At 40.0% G+C, this 18061-nt stretch overlaps 1 protein-coding gene across 1 annotated transcript; it reads right to left on the bottom strand.

Annotated features, from left to right (window-relative positions):
* Positions 1-220: 220 nt before the first annotated feature.
* Positions 221-9911, bottom strand: LOC145438889 (mucosal pentraxin-like). Its single transcript, XM_080316271.1, has 3 exons — positions 9675-9911; positions 9102-9162; positions 221-1010 (listed from the first exon to the last, which is right to left on the bottom strand). The coding sequence occupies exons 1-3, from the start codon at positions 9837-9839 to the stop codon at positions 391-393; spliced, it is 846 nt and encodes a 281-aa protein (XP_080172397.1). The 5' UTR covers positions 9840-9911; the 3' UTR covers positions 221-390.
* Between the last annotated feature and the right edge of the window lie 8150 nt (positions 9912-18061).

Here is an 18061-nt window from a genome sequence, read left to right on the forward strand (position 1 = left end):
CGTTACTCACCACCTCTCGTCATTGGATGATTTTTACATTCATCGTAGACTATACTGCCTTCTGGGATTTCTATTAGCATGTTTCGTTTGTATTTGCTCGCTTATTGATCGTGATTCGTAAGGCCAATACAGTTTAAGCTAAATATAATATTCTTTTATAAAGAACTCATTCATAATATGTTCACACTCAAAACATAACCCGTTTCAAAACCAGCGAAGCAACGATTATTTCAGTTTATTGAATTCGTTCATTCCAAGATGCAAAAGAACGTCCTACAAACATTGCAGTTTATAGGATACGGAATATGAACCCTTGTTCAATAAATTATCAGCTATAGTTCTACTTAATTTCATATTATTAAATTTCGATCGTTTCTATCGGAAGCAGAATTAGCATTTATGAGGCCAAACCGCTATTACTGCTCCAAATATTTCAATATTCTTTCGCTCTAATGTGAATAGATAATCTTGGGGACAGTAGCATCGATTTTGATACATTTTCAGGATCTCCTCTTCCTTCAGAGCTCTTCTCCAAAGCATGAAATTCTGCAACCTGCCTTGAAATGACTGCTTCGCTTCAAAACTCCCCCCGATAGAATCTTGATCTTGGCCTATTATAAATGACCCCTGTCCCGCAATGGTTCCAGATTTAGTATACACAACATCTGCCAGATGACCATCGAGATAGACGTTTGAGCGTCCTTTTGAAGCGAAATTAGTCACGCATATATGGTAGTCGGTGGCTGTATTCAATTTCAACCCTTCCGCCACATACTTTCCATTCATTGAGATTGTAATATCGTTTGAGTTATGCGATATGAAATACTCGTTGTGGTTATTGCTTCTACCAGGCATGGTAGCATACGATACCCAGAAATCGTTCCCGTTGTCGAAGCGTTTGAAGATACCGCATATAGTGAAATCGTAAAGACTAGAAATAGGCGCCGTAACACGAATGTAGTTGCTTGTTTGGTCGACATGAGGGAAGAAGTAGCTTGTCTGGGGGCAGGCTGAAAATATAATTATAAAAGGAAATGAAGCAACGCTGATTGGCGACAGCGAGCCTATATGTGCTAGCAATATTGTATACAATCAGTGCGATTCGAGGGCACTGATAGTAAATAGGTGCTACGAATCAGAGAAATTATATTTGATAATATATCTCTACATTTCCCAACCATCTTATCAATCAATGTACGGATTTACTAGACGACGAATTTTATTCATCACAAGTTCGTAAGACATATTCAAAAGCCAGTAAACAAAGGTTCGCGTTCGGAAGGCACCTTGGTAGGATCTACACCAGGGGTGGGCAAACTACGGCCCGCGGGCCGCATGCGGCCCGTAACACCGTTCTGTGCGGCCCGCGAGAGTTTAAAGAAACTTTTTAAAAATATTGATAACGTGCGTGCTAAAAATCGAATTATTGCAGGGACTTGATTAAACTTTTTCTTACTGTATTTAACCATGATAATTCTAAGACAGTGGATATCAAACTGGGGGGCACGCCCCCTTGGTGGCCTGAAAGCATCTGAAGAGGGCGAAGCTGAGGTCATCTGAAGAAATTTATCGCGCCCCGCGCGATTTACATTCAATTCCTATTTATTACTCAGTATTTAGTTTGAATTTCATAGTTCAAAATCTTTCATCCACAGTCTTAACCTTCCATGCCATCAAACAATGCGTTGGGTTTGCTTGCATCCTGGTTGCGTTTTGTGATATGACGATAAGGGTGACGCGAAATCTGCCACCATCATAATGGAGGGGGCGTGTCTTAAAAAGTATGAAACCACTTTTCTAAGGTACATACTTCCTATATTATATTTTATCTCTAGTTTCTAGCGCGACAGCCCGATCTCAAGGCTTACGCAGTTTGAAAGGTTTCAACTGCTAAACAACATCACAGAAGTCCTAAACGAGATTGAAATAATTCGGATGACGAGTGGAATTTCAGATTGGCCACTCCAGTTTTAATTATTTCAGTGATGTACTTATAAAAAAGGATTTGCGCGTGTCTTAGGTAGATTTGTTCTCTGTATGCGTAGACTTGGGTATTTATATTTTATCTACACATAGTAGAAGCGTGTTTGATGCTGACATGGTCATGATGCAGTTGTGTGTCCTGGAACTGAACCAAATGTGGAATTAGTAAATTTCAATTTCAATTTCATTCCTTTTCTAAGAATCGCGACAACCGAGTTTCATTTCTATAGTTTTGACAAATTAGTTATTGAGGCCGCCCAGCCTATATGAAATCACCCCACTATGTTTTTGAAGCGTGTACGATATTATCACTCTACATTTGGTTCGTTTTAAATAAGCACATAGATTATGTCCATGTCCTCACTATTCAAATACCAACATTGCGTTTTGGTTTAGGTTAGTCAATGTTCCCTCTAATTTTTACGAGTCTGCGCACACTCACCAACTCACTGCGCAGACCCTTGTAAAACAGTGCGTAACAACTAAAAAAAGGTCAACACTTCGGATTTTCTGTAATTCCAATTTTATATAGTTCGGCCCGCGAATGGATTCAGATGTTGAATGCGGCCCGCGAGCTCAAAAGTTTGCCCACCTCTGATCTACATGATGGGTCACCAACACGCGGCCCGCGGGCTATTATCCTAACTCTTGTCGCTGGTGAATTTACTAAAAAAAGGTCATTTTTCGGAGGTGGTATAGGTGCTCGGGTAACCGGTTTCCACGTCTACTTTCCGTTGAGTTGACCTCTTTCTTCGCGTCATATGAGGAATAAGCTGTCTACAAACGCTTTTTTGACCATGTTAATTAAATGTATCTGACTGGACGTTTTATCATTTTCGCACCCTTTGGTATTTTCGCCCTCCTATTTCTCAATATCGCCCATTGGGATGCGATACGCCCACGTTAGGAGCCACTGGCCGATACACTGCCAAGACCGATACACTTTGAAAATGACTTCGACACAAGATCAAGCTTTGCGAGGATATAGTTTTCTAGCAAGTAGGCTACCGTGTCTAGCTAACCCTATATTGACTATTTAGTTGCTGAAAAGTGTTGTCAGGTATCATGCGCAGCTCATAGTTCGAAGTAGGATGAAAGTGACGATCATGTTATTTTTTGTTTCATTAATATGACCTAATAAAATATTATTTCTTTTCTGGAAACTATGCCCGTCGCCCACGATAATAAGCATGGTGTTGCAATGTTGTAATGTTATATAAACGTGGTTGTCAAATTGTGTGATCTATTTTATCTCGAAATTGAATACCCGCCCGCAGCCTCTACGGATTTTGACCCGCGACCCGCGACCCGCTTTGAGTTGACGACCGCTGACCCACACTGTGAACACTGCACACTCTGTGAAATATAAATCATTTTACAGTTATCTTGGGGATCAGTTGCTACATCATGGTGGCAGCAGGTAAGAAAATTCATCAAAAAACCAAAATAATCTTTTGTGTGGCCGAAATCCTAAAGAATTATTATTCGAATACATCACAATCGTGAATAATGATTTAGCTTGCCTCTGCCATCACGAGGACGCGCTATGCATTGGAACGATCTGCAGAATAGATGGTCAAAACACGGATATGGTGCCACATGCTGTCACCGACAACATTTTGTGCAGCCTACGAAATCCCCATGTAACGTTATACAAATATAAAATGTGTAGTGTAAATCCAATTGCCTTAGTATTTCGGCGAAATAGCCTGACCTCTGGGCCCAAGCATTTTGAAAATTTCCCTTGCTTAGCATCGATGAAAGTCAAAACGGGAAATGAATAAATTCGTATTACGACTGCGTGATGCTAGATTGGCAACTCCAGAAAGTCTATTACTTTCAGTGCTATACTTGGAAAAAACTAATCGGATGCGTAGGTAGATTCATCCTCTATATTTGCCGTTAGGTTTAACTCATTGTTAAACCAATCTACAAAGCGAAACATTTAAGATGAATGTTTTGCTTTCAATTGTAATTCGATTGCTGTCGGAAGTGACCCAATATGCAGGACTTGTCATATGATGGATCTTAAACCGATCAAACTATAATAGGTAGGCTACAATTCATCAAATTATGAGCTGCTAAATAAAGCAATCTAATTACTAAATGTTTCAGAATTATGCTGATGTCGTCTTGACAGAAGAACGTGAATAAGGCATGTTTTACAACAATAACCTTAGTGAGCTATTTGATGAAGCGTATTTAAGCCACGTTGACGTCAGTAGCAAAGATGATGATGAGATTACATATCTCGTTCATTTTTCTGTGCGTTGAATTGCTTTATTAACGTACTAACATAAATGGACTGCGAACGGTTTCAGATGTTAATGTTAATTGCTGCCCGCGTTTGTTTGTTTTTGGGTATTCATGGTGTTTATCGACTACTATGGTCATTTACACCAGGCCGATATTCTTTGTATTTTCCGTAACTGCCGACTTATAGCACGGCCCACCTCTAGGCTTTTGTAAGACACCGCTGACGCGGATGAGGTGGCTGCCCGCGTGCTAAAATGTTTGTCCACCCATGGGCTAGAACAGGGGTTCTCAACCGGTTTGCCGCGGCACATTAGTGTGCCATTTACGACCCGTAAGGGTGCCGCGAACGATTTCTTCGAAATAATCCTAGTCCACAGCAACGATCAATATTCCGAATAGGTCTCGACGTTAAGTTTATACATTTGTCAAATCAAACTTGCTGTCATTTCCGAAATCATTGTTCCCGAGAATTCGGACATATCGCGTGCCTTGAAGGCTGAATTCAGTTTTGCACACGACGTTAATTGATCGACGAGAAAAGCAGACATGGAGGCGCCTGTATGACAATGCAATTCTCAAATCCCTACAGTCTCCCAATCACCAGCGAGAAATGAACTCGTTCGGAAGTGATGTGCAGTGCTCGCGTCTACAAATTCGAATTACAAACATAGCTATCGACATTGCGTACAGGCACTGCCCGTAAAATGTAGGCTCGGAGCACAACCTTTATGTTACAGGCGACGAATTTGAGAATTCAGAAGTAAAGATGGTCATGGTCAAATTATACCAGTGAACAAATTTCCACATAGCTGAGGTTAATATCACGGTTTGTTGAAACTATGATTCAATTGCTTGAGACTGTCAGTAGAACTATTTAGATCAGTGGTTCTCAACCGGGGGTCCGCGGACCCCTGGGGGTCCGCGAAGCATTCTCAGGGGGTCCGCGAGACCTCTGAATTTACAAAATGATTGAAAACCATTTTTACTTTTTATAAATCACGAAACAGTTTCGCTTCAAACTTCCAATGCTTCAGTAAGTACATCCACAGAATGGCCGTATGAGATTAAATATCCAACTGTGTAAACCAGGGGTGTCGAACTCAAATTACGACGCCGGCCGGATTCAAACCTTCCAAATGCTCGCCGTCCGCACGCTTTGCTTTTCACTTTTCACTTTACAAGTTCACTTATTTCTATGCTCCCTTTTAAGTCGTAATCTGGCGTTAGACGTGTGTATACGTTGTGAGAGATTAATGAGATTAAACTGACTTTTGAATTTGTTGATTTTTTTTTATTAAATCACGATTCAGGTTTCTCTAGACTACGGGGACCTTTTAAGCCAGAAATGGATACAGCACCGCGACCATGCACTGGTATTTGAATTATCCATATAAACTTCATATAAAGGTCCGGCATTGTCGTTTTCGCTTATGTGAATAACTACTTTTTGGCACATTATTCCATAAAACTCAACTCTGCAGTAAGCATTTTTTACCTTTTCGAAATTTGGCGTCAATGTGACTGACTTGTTCCTATAGTAGTAACAAGTGGGAAACCATAACATTGTAGTCTGGTGGTTATAATGTCCTACGAACAGACTCGACATTTGCTGTCTTGGGAAATAATTAACGGAAGTATTCTCATCCAGACAAATCAACATTTGTAACAAAAGTACCGGATATTAATACAAGCATTTTTCAATCTACACAAAATGGATTCGCGGGCCGGATAAAATCGTCTATGTTTGACACCCCTGGCGTAAACTCATTTTAATTTCCAAGTTGCCAACTGATACAAACATATTGCTACTTAAAGATGTGTTGTTGAGTTTTGTTCAAAATAGTTTATTTTTAGTCTGTCTCAAAAAAGGGATTAAAACCTTATCACGGAATCCATTTTCTGCTGTACTATACATAACCACTATTTCAGAATATCTTGAAGATGAGCTGCTATATAGAAATGACTAGTCTGGAAGTGATAACGTCATTGCAAAATATGTTTCTCAATTTTGGTGCCGTATATGTTGCGATCGTGCTCAAAGGTATCGTCGTGAGCGTCAGGCGTTATTATTACATTCGTCGTCAGCTACCTTTTAGGCAATAGATTTTGGGCACTCGTTCATATCAAATCAAGCGCGTGAATTTTCGAGACACGACCACATATTTCAAGAAATTAGAAATACAACTGCAAAAGTTCCTTGGAAATAATAAATGTCTGTCCATATTCCTGCATATAGTATGATATTTTTTCATGAAAGGTCATTTTGTTGCTGTTTATCACTAGTCTATAGTCGATATTCCCACAAGACATATGACGGTTGCACGATAAGTGAGCTACATTTGAACTAAAACTTGAGGGGGTCCGCGGGGTTCGTCACGGTACAGAAGGGGTCCGCGAAGACAAAAAGGTTGAGAACCACTGATATAGATATTGTTATAGCCTACTCAGTACTCATACGTGCTACACGATCTGCGAGGAAATGCGTTTGACATCCATGTATAATTGTATCTATATCATTGTGCACAATATCTAGCGACGACTCGGGCCACATAATGTCTCAATGCTGAAGTACATATTGACGTTTTAAACGTCGACAAACGTAGCCACTGGGGCAATCAAATGATATAATGATCATATAAAATCAATATCTTCCGTCGCTTTGCCAACAATTTCGACGAGGAATTGCAAGGGAATATAAGCTTACGCCTTAACGGACCAGGCCAGACCGGACAATGTGTTTGGCGTCTGAGTACTGCGATGTTGATATTGAGAGAGAGAGAGAGAGTCATTATTTTCATCCAACCAAAATACATAACACACGGCAGTGATGGTGGTACAGAAAATATGCTTGCACAGCACAGTATTCGGTATCAGATAGGAATGATCGATAAGACCGTGAAGGTCATAGTCTGATCACACCAGCATCAAACAGGTACACTTGACTCTAAGCAGTCTGGCTGTAAAAAGGTGACAGTATATATAAAAAAAATAGAAGAAAAATTAAACGATGGTAGCAAATGATCAATGAAGCAATGTCTGGGCGAGGTAGGGCAACAGTGTTAGTGTAACGACAAGAGGTGATCAAGTAGGGCTTTTTTGAATCTATTATAAGGTAATTCACGGATGTGTGGTGGTAATGCATTCCAGATGATAGGTCCCGAGTAGCCGCTAGATCTCTTAGTTTGGTTGCTATTGGGTGGGGGTAAGTAGATATTTCCTTTAGACGAGGATCTCGTGTAGTGGGAGTGGACATTTTAGGCAGGTATGAATAAGTCATCAAACTCAGGAAGCAAACTATTGGAAAAATATTTCTGAATGACTTTTGATACTTCGAAGCGATATAGTTCGTCAACTTGCAAAATTCGGTGCTTACGGTAGTAAGGCGATAGTTTGGTACGTAAAGGTACAGATGATATCAGCCGTATCGCACGGTTTTGCAGGGTTCGAATTCTGCACAAAAATGTTGTGCATGCATTTCCCCATACTACGATTCCATATTGCAGGTGAGAGTGGAAAAGAGAGAAATATATGGTTCGTAGTACTGATCTGGAAACCAAAGATTGCAGACAGGTCATTATTTCCACACACCGAGCTAGTTTTGATATTGTGCATTCAATATGCTGCTTCCAGGACATTATGGCATCAATGGTGACGCCGAGATATTTTGCTGAGTCACATGTGGAGATTTGTTTATGATTGATGTCCACAGTGAAACTATGATTGGCATTATTTAAAAGGAGCATCTCGGTCTTATCTGCATTCAAACTTAGTTTGTTTGCTTGCAGCCATCTCGACACTTTTGGGAGTTCCCTATTCACAGATGCACGCAAATCATCGACAGTGTTGGAGGTAATGACGAGTTGAGTATCATCAGCAAATAGGGTTGTGCGGAATAAAGATGCATTAACAATGTCGTTAATATAAATGAGGAAAGAAGTCGGTCCAAGGACAGCCTTGTGGCACTCCACAAGTTATATCTCTGGTAGTCGTTCTTAATGAGCAGAGCGTAAAATTGGTTTCTATACTTACTACCGATATTACCCCATTAACAAGTTATACAGCAGTAGCCAACACCTCAATCGCACGGATTGTGTTTTTATGATAGGCCTACAATAACCATATGAAGTCAAGATTGACTCCGTACAACTGCTAGATTTTTTACATGATACAACGATATCAATTCCATTGATTAGTTGAATAAGCATCATTCGCTGACTACAGATAGTGTATTTCGCTCTTGATGTTGTGTCATTGCGGGTCAAGTTAACAGCAGAGAGTTCCTAAGTATTCGCAAACGGAAAGCTGGATATTTCGAGCAAACTATTGTAACGAAGCAGGTAAAATTTTTGAGATTGAGTTTAGTGTTGATTGTTTATGCTGCCAGAGCCATGTTTGGAGTAGCCCGCAGTTGAAAAGCAATAAATTTCAACCAAAGATGTTATAATGAAGTTGTAATATATGAAAAAGGTTCACAGTGCAGAACCTACCAAGGTTCGTGTGTGAATGTGAACCTCTAAGATTTTAAGGTTCACACACAGAACGCAATCGTGAACCCCACATTCACACCATCCCTACCAATCTCACATATCACCAATTGATGTTTATCAAGGCCGTGTGACCTGAGATGCTGACAAACCTTTTGTTTTGTACTTATACTTTTACTTTATAAAGTATAGTCTTTAACTGATTTCAGCTTATAAAAGTGAATAGGTAACATGTTAATTCTACTTCCATTTAGATTTATGTCATGGGATTCGGCTAATCGCATGAAAGAGACGCGACATGTAATGACCTCCAGATGCGTTACAATTCGAGTGATCTATCCGCCACCGGTATAACATCGAAAATCGCCAACAATTTACCACCATTAGCGGCATAAGAGGCTTGCTCAGCGTCCTCTCCGATTTCGAAATCATCATATATCTGGAAATAATAAACAAATAAATATGTCATTGGGATATCAGAGATGAGCGGATTTGAAATTTCTATGTCCTAATCCAATCCAAATCCAAACCATCAAATCCAAATCCATATCCTAATCCATAACTTTTTCCTATTCAAGTCCATGTCCAATCCTAATCCGATTCCAACTGGAAATTCAGAAAAAATACTAATTTATGCAATGGAGGAATTCGAAAATTTTCTTTCACAACCAACGATTCACTTGATTCAAGACAACTTAGTAACCATAAGTACATTAATAACTGATCTGAATAAAGTTTGTTGCCATTCGCCACATGACATTTCAATCTCCCAGAAAATATGTAAATCCAATCCAAATCCTAATCCGTTCTGAAAAAAATGTCTAATCCAAATCCAATCCAAATCCGACAAAATTTCACAAATCCTGTTTTTTCAAAACCTAATCCTAATCCATGCTCATCTCTGTGGGATATCACTAGAATTAATATACTGCACGTATAAGGTATACGTACCTCGTGAGAGGTTTCCTGATTAGTCGGATATCCTATGACGAATACAGCCATAGAGGCAACCATACTTAATATAATCTTCATGATAACGAATCTGTATATTATCGCTAATTGCAAAATCAAAACCAGACTCGTTAAGATAACATTATGCAAAGTTTGCCAGGACATTTCGTTTGAAACCACATGTCACGTTTTCCGCCATGAAATGTCGACATGGTCAAACTCCCGAAAGATTCCGTCTCCCCTAACTTAGCAGGAACCTTGCAGACCAATCATCAAATACACAGTTAGAAAAGATGTCCAAAATATGAAGTTCGGAGGATGCTCCTCGTTCGTACTATGGATAATAATGATCCTTGAAATTGCGATTACATACGCGACTTAGCTCACATCGTGGATTTCTGCTTCCAAGCTCAATTGTCCGTTCGTCCACGAAACATTGTATTTATAGGTCACTGCGCTCCATATATTTCGAGAGAATATCGCCTTAGCAACAGCAAGACCATAATATTATTATTTATCGAAATCTCCAGGATTCGCCGGTTTGCTTACCGGTGGTTCTCAACCCTTTTGTCTTCGTGGACCCCCTTTGAACCATCACGGCTCCTCCAGTTTTAGTCAAAATTTAGCTTTGTTATCGTGCAAATATTAACTGTATATAGGCTTGTGATAGACAGCAACAAATTGACCTTTGTTGCAAATAAAATCATACTCATTAGTAGAAATTGGGAATAATTTTAATGTTCCAAAGCGTAAAGCTGTATTTCTGGAAATACGCGGCCGTGTCTTGAAAATCCGCGCGGTCGATTTGACGAGTGCCGAAAATCCATTTCCACAAATATAGGTGGTGAAGAATATCATTTCTATCTAGCTTCTATCAGCTCATCTTGAAGTTGTTCTGAAATAGCGGTTGTTTATATTACAGGAGAAAATAAATTTTGCAAACAATTATTTTTAAAACCATAATAAAACATCTCTAAACAACATTATGTTTGTATCAGTAGCTTTTGGCAGTTTGGCAATCCAAATCAGTTTGCATAGCAGAATATTCATCTCAGACTGCCCTTCTGTTTATGTGAGTCCTGACATCTTAGCAGTTATGAAGCGAAAGTGCTTCGTGATTTCTCTAATTAAAAGGAAATAAACATTACGTTGTCGACTATTTTGCATACTTGGAAGTTTTGTGGACCCCCTAAAAATGCTTCATGGAACCCAGGTTGAGATTTGAATACATGATCCGGTTATATGTAAGTATGTATTAGTCCGGGCAGATGGACAAATTACTAGTCCCAATTCGATCTAGTTTTTTGAAAATGGAATCCCACTGCGGCTGTTTCAGAAAAATAGATGAATCCGGATCCGGTTACAAATAAAATAAAACCAGGCGGCTATGCAGTCCCACGATTGTACACTGTATAGTGTACGTATACTTGTACATGTACATGAATGGAGGATTATCGTGCGTAACGTACGAGTTTTAAGTACACTCGTTCCATTATTGTAAAATAATGGCTTCTCGATACTGAATACATATTCAAGTATTGGTAATATGGTGTATGAATTTTGGAATAGCGGTATCATGCCTATGGGCGCATGGTTCCGTTGGGCTTTATAGAGAGTACGTTAAAACAAGATATGCTCTACTGTTTCTATTACGCCACATGTCTGACAAAGGCCATCGTCATGGTAACTAGTTCTATCTAAGTTTCTGTTCAGTTTACTGTACGGTATACTCTGTCTGAAGTCGTATTAGTGTATTTATACATGACCCTATTGGACAAATAAATTTATCGCTCCTGAAACCTATTTGCACATTTCATGGATTCTTTCCTAATCTATATGCAATGAACACAAGGGCTTTTCTAGAATGTCTACTATTTTCAAATTTTGCTGGCTACTTGATAAAATTGTTAGATTGCAAAAAAACGCAGCACACAAATGTTGGATCGATTTCAACCTATAGAAGCATTGCTATATGTGAGAAAGGCTTTGGATATATTTAATATACATAATTATGAAACTTTCCAAAATTCACTGAAGTTATTAGGTTGTCTGAACAACGATGCACAAGAAGTCAATTCCAACTACGAGAAATTAAGTTATTGGAGCACAACATTCTGGATTAGCCAAAAATTGCGTATTTAGGATGGTAAATTCGGTAATTATCCATTATAAATCTACCGACTGTAAATATTGTGATTTGTAATCCTAAATATTTGAACATCAATATACATACAGCGTTGTAGACAACACAACAATCGGAAAAGTTACGTTAAGGATAAAAAGGCAACAGTTAGTCCTTGGATAAGATAAATTTGTTGTATTCGTCCACATCCCTTCTTCTTTGCCCAAAGCTCACTCTTTACCCTCAAAACCTACTGTTGTGGCGTCAGAGTCTAATGACTCGTGCCTAAAGCTCCCACTACAGTATTTTTCCACCCAGACCCCGTGGAATCTTACATATGACTCCGTGAATCAAATACAACCGTCTGATCCGGTTAGAGCCCTAGAAAGCCCAATGAATCCCTCTTATGCATGGAAATCGGCGTTGCTACGAACCATGGCAGAGCGATATAAAATGTAGAAATAACGCAGTACACCGGTGGACGCAATAGCTCATCACCGGGTTATGTTGCATTATAGAATATACCCAACTCCACGGAGAATGGAGGTACTGATCTCGCCAAATGTCAAGGACTATCTAAGGCCGGGGGCCAACCTTTTGGCCATTCATGGCCGTTATCCGACTCCACATGTAATAGCCTACGGCTGCATTCCAGGGAATAGTCGATATGAACGAGCTGGACGCCCAATGTCCATGTTTAAAGTGGCTATGCCCCTCTCCGGTAAACTCCGGACTAATCTATTTCATGATACAGGCTTACTATAGTCACAAAAATCGCAAGTGGTCAGGGTAATGTCAGGTGATTTTACATGGTTGCACGAAGCGCTAATGTCATATTTATTCACTTATGAATTTCGTCATTGATATTATAAATTTTACATATTGCTAACAAATATTTATCCTTTCTCAGCCCATGTGATATGAGTTCCCGGTAGAGTTGATGGAGGGGGTAGTTTCGAAAATTTAGGGCAAGTTATAAATGATGATGCATCTTCGGGTGGGTCAATTGTTGTTAGTGACTTTGTTGCATGCTGTTATTTCTTGATATCCCATCAGGATTGTCGGTATAGATATTGGAGCATACGATTCCGAGTTGGTATTTCTATATGAGGAACATCATTTTCCTCTGAGGGGCTGAGATTGCAAAGAGAACTATATTAAAATCGAACAATGAAGTCACATGGAATCGTTCTCAGCGATAAGAAAACTTCAAGAATAATTAAAATCTTTCAAGTAGTCGGGAGTCAATTCGTAAATTCAAATTGCATGTCGACTATCAACACATACTAATTGAATTATGTGTCTACGGCCGCACAAATTTCCTTCTACGGCCGTAGGTTGGTCACCCCTGATCTAAGGTCAAGACACCTTTAACATGGCCAAGTTTCAACTAATTTAGCGGGAACATATAATTGATTCGTTTACAACACCAAGTTTAAGATTTTGAATAACAATTCTACAGGTACGGTTCTTAAACTTTTTGGAACCTTTCAAGTTTAATGGGCGGTTGTGTGTAACCCAGTGTTTACAGTCAAATAGTTTCTAATAGACCTACGAGCCGGCAGCGATTGCCATATATGTTCCAATATTATTCGAAACGTCAGGATGTCACCTGAAACTGCTCTTGGACATCTGCTGATCCATCCTTTTCAACAACAGTTCTCCGTTTCGTGATAACTGGTGCAGTCGTTAATTATTTATTAATGCCCCATTTTTCCTACCGCTTGGTACGTCTTTCAAGGAAACATGGGTTTTATTTTCATTCATCGTTATAATGAAGTACATTGGATATCTGGACTCGAAATACATTTATGACTGAAAATGTGTTTGGGCCCATTCGCCTATTGCCCTTTCATGGACCCCTTAGATCAGTTCAAGAATCCCTGCTCCACAAAATAAAACATACAAGAGAGTACTAAGAAGAGAGTAGCTTGCTGCCTAGTCCATCATTGCTATGCGCCACCAATCACTTGACAAAGTCTTGTAAATAGCCAATTTGCGGCAATAATGTTTTAGCCTAAAACGATAAGCACCATATTGATCGTTTCGCAGATTGCGTATAGCTATTGAGTGCTTTTGTGACTTCCAGCTTGCTGCTTTGGGATCTGGTTAAATTTATTGAAAAACATTGATTTCTCGAAATAGATCACGCACTGTTTTTCATTTATAACAGTGTGTATATTATTGCTACATTTCACAGTTCCCAGTGATCAATACGCCACAGTTTGTTTTTATGTCCATCAAAATAGTACGGGACTTCATGGCGCATGGCATGTCTTGTATCAATATCATGATTCGTACGGCTCTGATAAAGTTGCGTGTGATGCTTATGACGCGCCCATTATCGCTGATGTGATATTGGCATTTCATTGAATATAGGTATCGAAAACAAGAGAACCCCCACTTTTGAGAAGTATATAAACAATCACGCGGTCTTTAATTGGATCAACTTCCGTCACTATGCTCCTGTACACGTTTAGACATGATTAGACAAGGGTCAGCTGTATAATATCTTCACAAGTACAATTCCGTTAGAGCCTAACGGTTAAACACTTAGACACAGCAGTAAAGGTATACTCACACTCACAGCGGGGCAAATTAAATATGTATCGTCTTATTTCGGGTTTGCTCATGTATACAAAAATGTAATACTCTTTATCATAAAGAAACAACTGTAAAATATCCACATAGTTTCCATATAATGACTCGCGCGGTCACACGGCTATTGTCGAAGTAGAAAAAAGCGAATAGATCAATGTTATCCGATAATCGTGAATTGGACTTATACGCTGGGAATTCTCATTTTCACTTCTTCCACGGCTGACTGCATCAGTCCGCCGGCCGGCATTGACCAAGATGGGTTATTTCATATTGGAAACGTGGAGTCACGCCACCAGTTCGGTAGACTCATCGGGCCACTAGGATACGATACCAACATTACCGCCGTAGGGTTGTTCAGAACTCACCGGCTTTCGAACCGCCATTGTTTTATTTTCACCTTTACTACCGTGGCTCACCGTGACTGATACCTCAGAACAGGGACGGACAATTTCTCCGGTTGGCGGGCCTGATGTGGAAAAATGAAGTACTTGGCGGGCCGGACTGCAGAATCAATACATCAAGGAATTAATCGTATTTATTGTAAACTCGAAGTTTAAAGCATGAAGACCAAAAACAGTATTTAATGAATCTATCAACCTAATGTACTTCTTCAGCTGTTGAAGTCAACCAGACATTGTGTGGTCGATCAAAGTTGTCAACAAGTTGTTTGAACTCCAACTGCATGTCGGATGTACAAACCCTTAGTAAAGACTGCACGTGAACATCAGTTATATTGGAACACAGCCTTGTCTTGTTAATGTTCATGGTCGAAAATGATTGCTCGGAAGTGTATGCATAGACCCGAACAGAACAAGTAGATTCATGACCATCTTTGTCAGGTTGGTAAACCCATATTCATTCTGTGACGCATGAAATTAGTCAATACCTTCAGATTAGTATTCACTTTGAGGGTAGAAACTCTCTGCGGGCCGCTCAAAATCCCGCCGCTGGTCGGATCTGCCTTAGAACGGATTCTCGCCTTTTTTATGGAATTCATTGCATCTATCTGCATTTATCGATATTTCTGGGGTTACTCGTTACTATACGTCCGAGAATGCCTCTTTTTTGGCAATTCGTCCTCCATTACAGCGTTTACAGGTAGGATAAGGGACACGTTCAATTGAAAATCGGCATACATGACGTGAAACGGGTAATAACGGATGTTCGAGCGGATCCTTCGAGAGTCGAATGAAATTGAAGACTTTTGTTCAGTCATGTAAATATTGCAAAGTCAGCTGTTTTCAGTTTCGATCAACTAACTCTTATGATTTGGTAAAAATACCCTCCTTTCCCGATTCCAAACTATGGTAACCCTATCATAATCCGAGAATCGTCGTGGGATTGGTTGATTTCTCCGATGTGAGAGACATTGCATGAGTGTTCTCATGAATGTGTTTATTCTCTCTTTCTTAAAACTCCAGGCAGGGCGTGGAAATTGAGAGCATTGATTAGGTGACTCTTTGTGAGTTCCTTGTTTTTCACTAACAGCGGTTAGGGTTGAACTGCCAGACTTATGAGGTGATTGTCACGAACTCTGTCAGTGGATCCATCGTGTAGTTAGTGAGTCTATAGCATGGTTGCTCTTGACCTTTGCTAACCAGGTTAACCCCTAAGCCAGAGGCAGGCAACTTCTCCAGTCGTCGGGCCGGATATGGGAAAATGAAGTGCTCGGCGGGCCGGGTTCCTGAATCGTTACATTGAACGCGTAATTATTCACCAATACAAGAATTATTCGTATTTAATGTTGACTCTAAGTTTGAAGCATAAAGACCAAAACAGTATATCAATGAATTTATTAACGTAATGTACTTCAATAGCTATTGAAGTCATTGAGACATCTGAGGTCCATGAATGTTGCGAACAGGTTCTTTGAAATCTGGCAGCATGTCGGACACGAAGAACTAAAGTATAACTAAAAATCACTATTATTTGCGTCCGGAAAAAAGAAAGAATAACCTACATCCATCATAATTTGATGTAGCAAGCAAGTATAGTGGAAAATTGCGAAAGACCGCGGCCCACATTACCATGTACGATCTAAAACTGTCTGCCGGCCGCACCAAATCACGTGGCTGGCCGGATCCGGCCCATGGGCCGTACGTTGCCCGTCCATGCCCTAAGCCAGACCTTGTCAAAGTGCGGCCCGCGGGCCGAATAAGGCCCACTGAGCGATTCTGTGCGGCTCGCCAAAGGTTGCTTGAAATTTAAAACATAAAACCTACTTTTTAATGTTGCTGCGTGGACCAAAACCGTAGGAAGTATAGACTGAACCGGAAATTCGTGTACTATCATTAAGATACCGTGATTACACCGTGATTACGCAGCCTATACGTAGGCTACCTCTAATGCCTAATCCAGATTCCAAATAAAGTCAATGTAGCAAATTATGCCGTTAGAACTAAAGTCACAAGAAGTTGCCAAACCTTACTTGTTGCAATTGTCCCATTAGGCCTGTGTTTCAAATGGTTACGTGATGTGTTTGCAAATCCATAGTTCGTAAAACAAGTGAATCAGTGCTCATCATTTCTATGAATATATAACCACCCATAAAGGATGTCAAAAAACAAAGCAGAAAGTTGAAATTCAAAGATGGTTAATAACTGCAACCTTGGCTAAACAACAAGGCCATTTCGGCAAGCTGCACAGTGCACAGTGCACACGTCTTGGAAACCAGCTACCAAGACAATAAGCTATATATTATCACCAGGACCGTAACTCCCGCATTCCAAACCCCCCAATTGGATGGCGAGCTCGACGGGCGCCTAAAATCATTTCGTGACTGAACATAAACGATAGGGTATTTTTTTATTTGAAAATTTTTGCAACTTCATTCAAATTTTTCTCGCGCCCCGTCCGATTTAGAAATCAATGGTTTTTAGAATTGGGCATTTCGGCGTTAGCCGATACCGCACCACGACGCACCAAGATAAATGAACTTTAGGCCAACACGGGATTCCGATAACGCACTGCAATTGCAACTTTTGATCAAATTAACTAAGTAAAGGGAAAAAAGTTCGACAACGAGAAAACCTTGGCCGAAAAGAATTACCCTTATGTTGACCGAAAAACCCGGAGTTTAATTGTCCATAGGCAATATTTGCCAGTGAAGAAATACCAATCGGGGATCGGGTGCGTCTTTTTAGTTTGGTACGCTTTGGCGATTTCAATATCTTTTCACATAGCAGACGGAAGGTCACGAAATAACAACATGTAACGAAGTAATTATACCGACGGGCCCTCCCGAATATTTCCAGGACAGTACCTCAATCAGCTCTAGCGGTAAAACGGAGTGTGCCACTACGTGGGCTGAGAGAGGTTAAAAATATTGCAATATATATGCAATTACCAATGTTATTGATCGATTGAATCATGAATCATGAAAAAATTCTGCGCTTCTCGCGAATAGGGCATAAACGTTGCCAATTAGTGTATACAAGACATCTCGTGCATCGTGCATCGATGGGGGCTGATCTGGGAGCCAACGTTTGGGGGGATGACGACGGGTTGTTTCCGCCATTCCAAATACATTATAATGCATTGATAGAAAAACGCGGATAGGGATTTAAAGAGAATTTAAAATGTATCATGTTTAACAATGTTTCAAAATATGACGGCAAATATTTTTTCGGGTAATTAAACGTCACTTTGTCATTCCCCGATGTCA

The sequence above is a fragment of the Botryllus schlosseri genome, chromosome 5 (assembly GCF_051294905.1).
Source record: "Botryllus schlosseri isolate E-star chromosome 5, Bs_hap1, whole genome shotgun sequence".
In the NCBI taxonomy this organism is placed as follows: Eukaryota; Metazoa; Chordata; class Ascidiacea; order Stolidobranchia; family Styelidae; genus Botryllus; species Botryllus schlosseri.

What these genes read in the sequence shown, in the direction of transcription:
- LOC145438889 (XM_080316271.1), bottom strand. Translation starts at nt 9,839, where the DNA reads ATGTCCTGGCAAACTTTGCATAATGTTATCTTAACGAGTCTGGTTTTG. An exon ending in ATCAGGAAACCTCTCACGAG is followed by an intron (nt 9,163 to 9,674) that starts GTACGTATACCT and finishes TATTATTTCCAG; the next exon opens with ATATATGATGATTTCGAAAT. An exon ending in CTCTTATGCCGCTAATGGTG is followed by an intron (nt 1,011 to 9,101) that starts GTAAATTGTTGG and finishes TTATATTTTCAG; the next exon opens with CCTGCCCCCAGACAAGCTAC.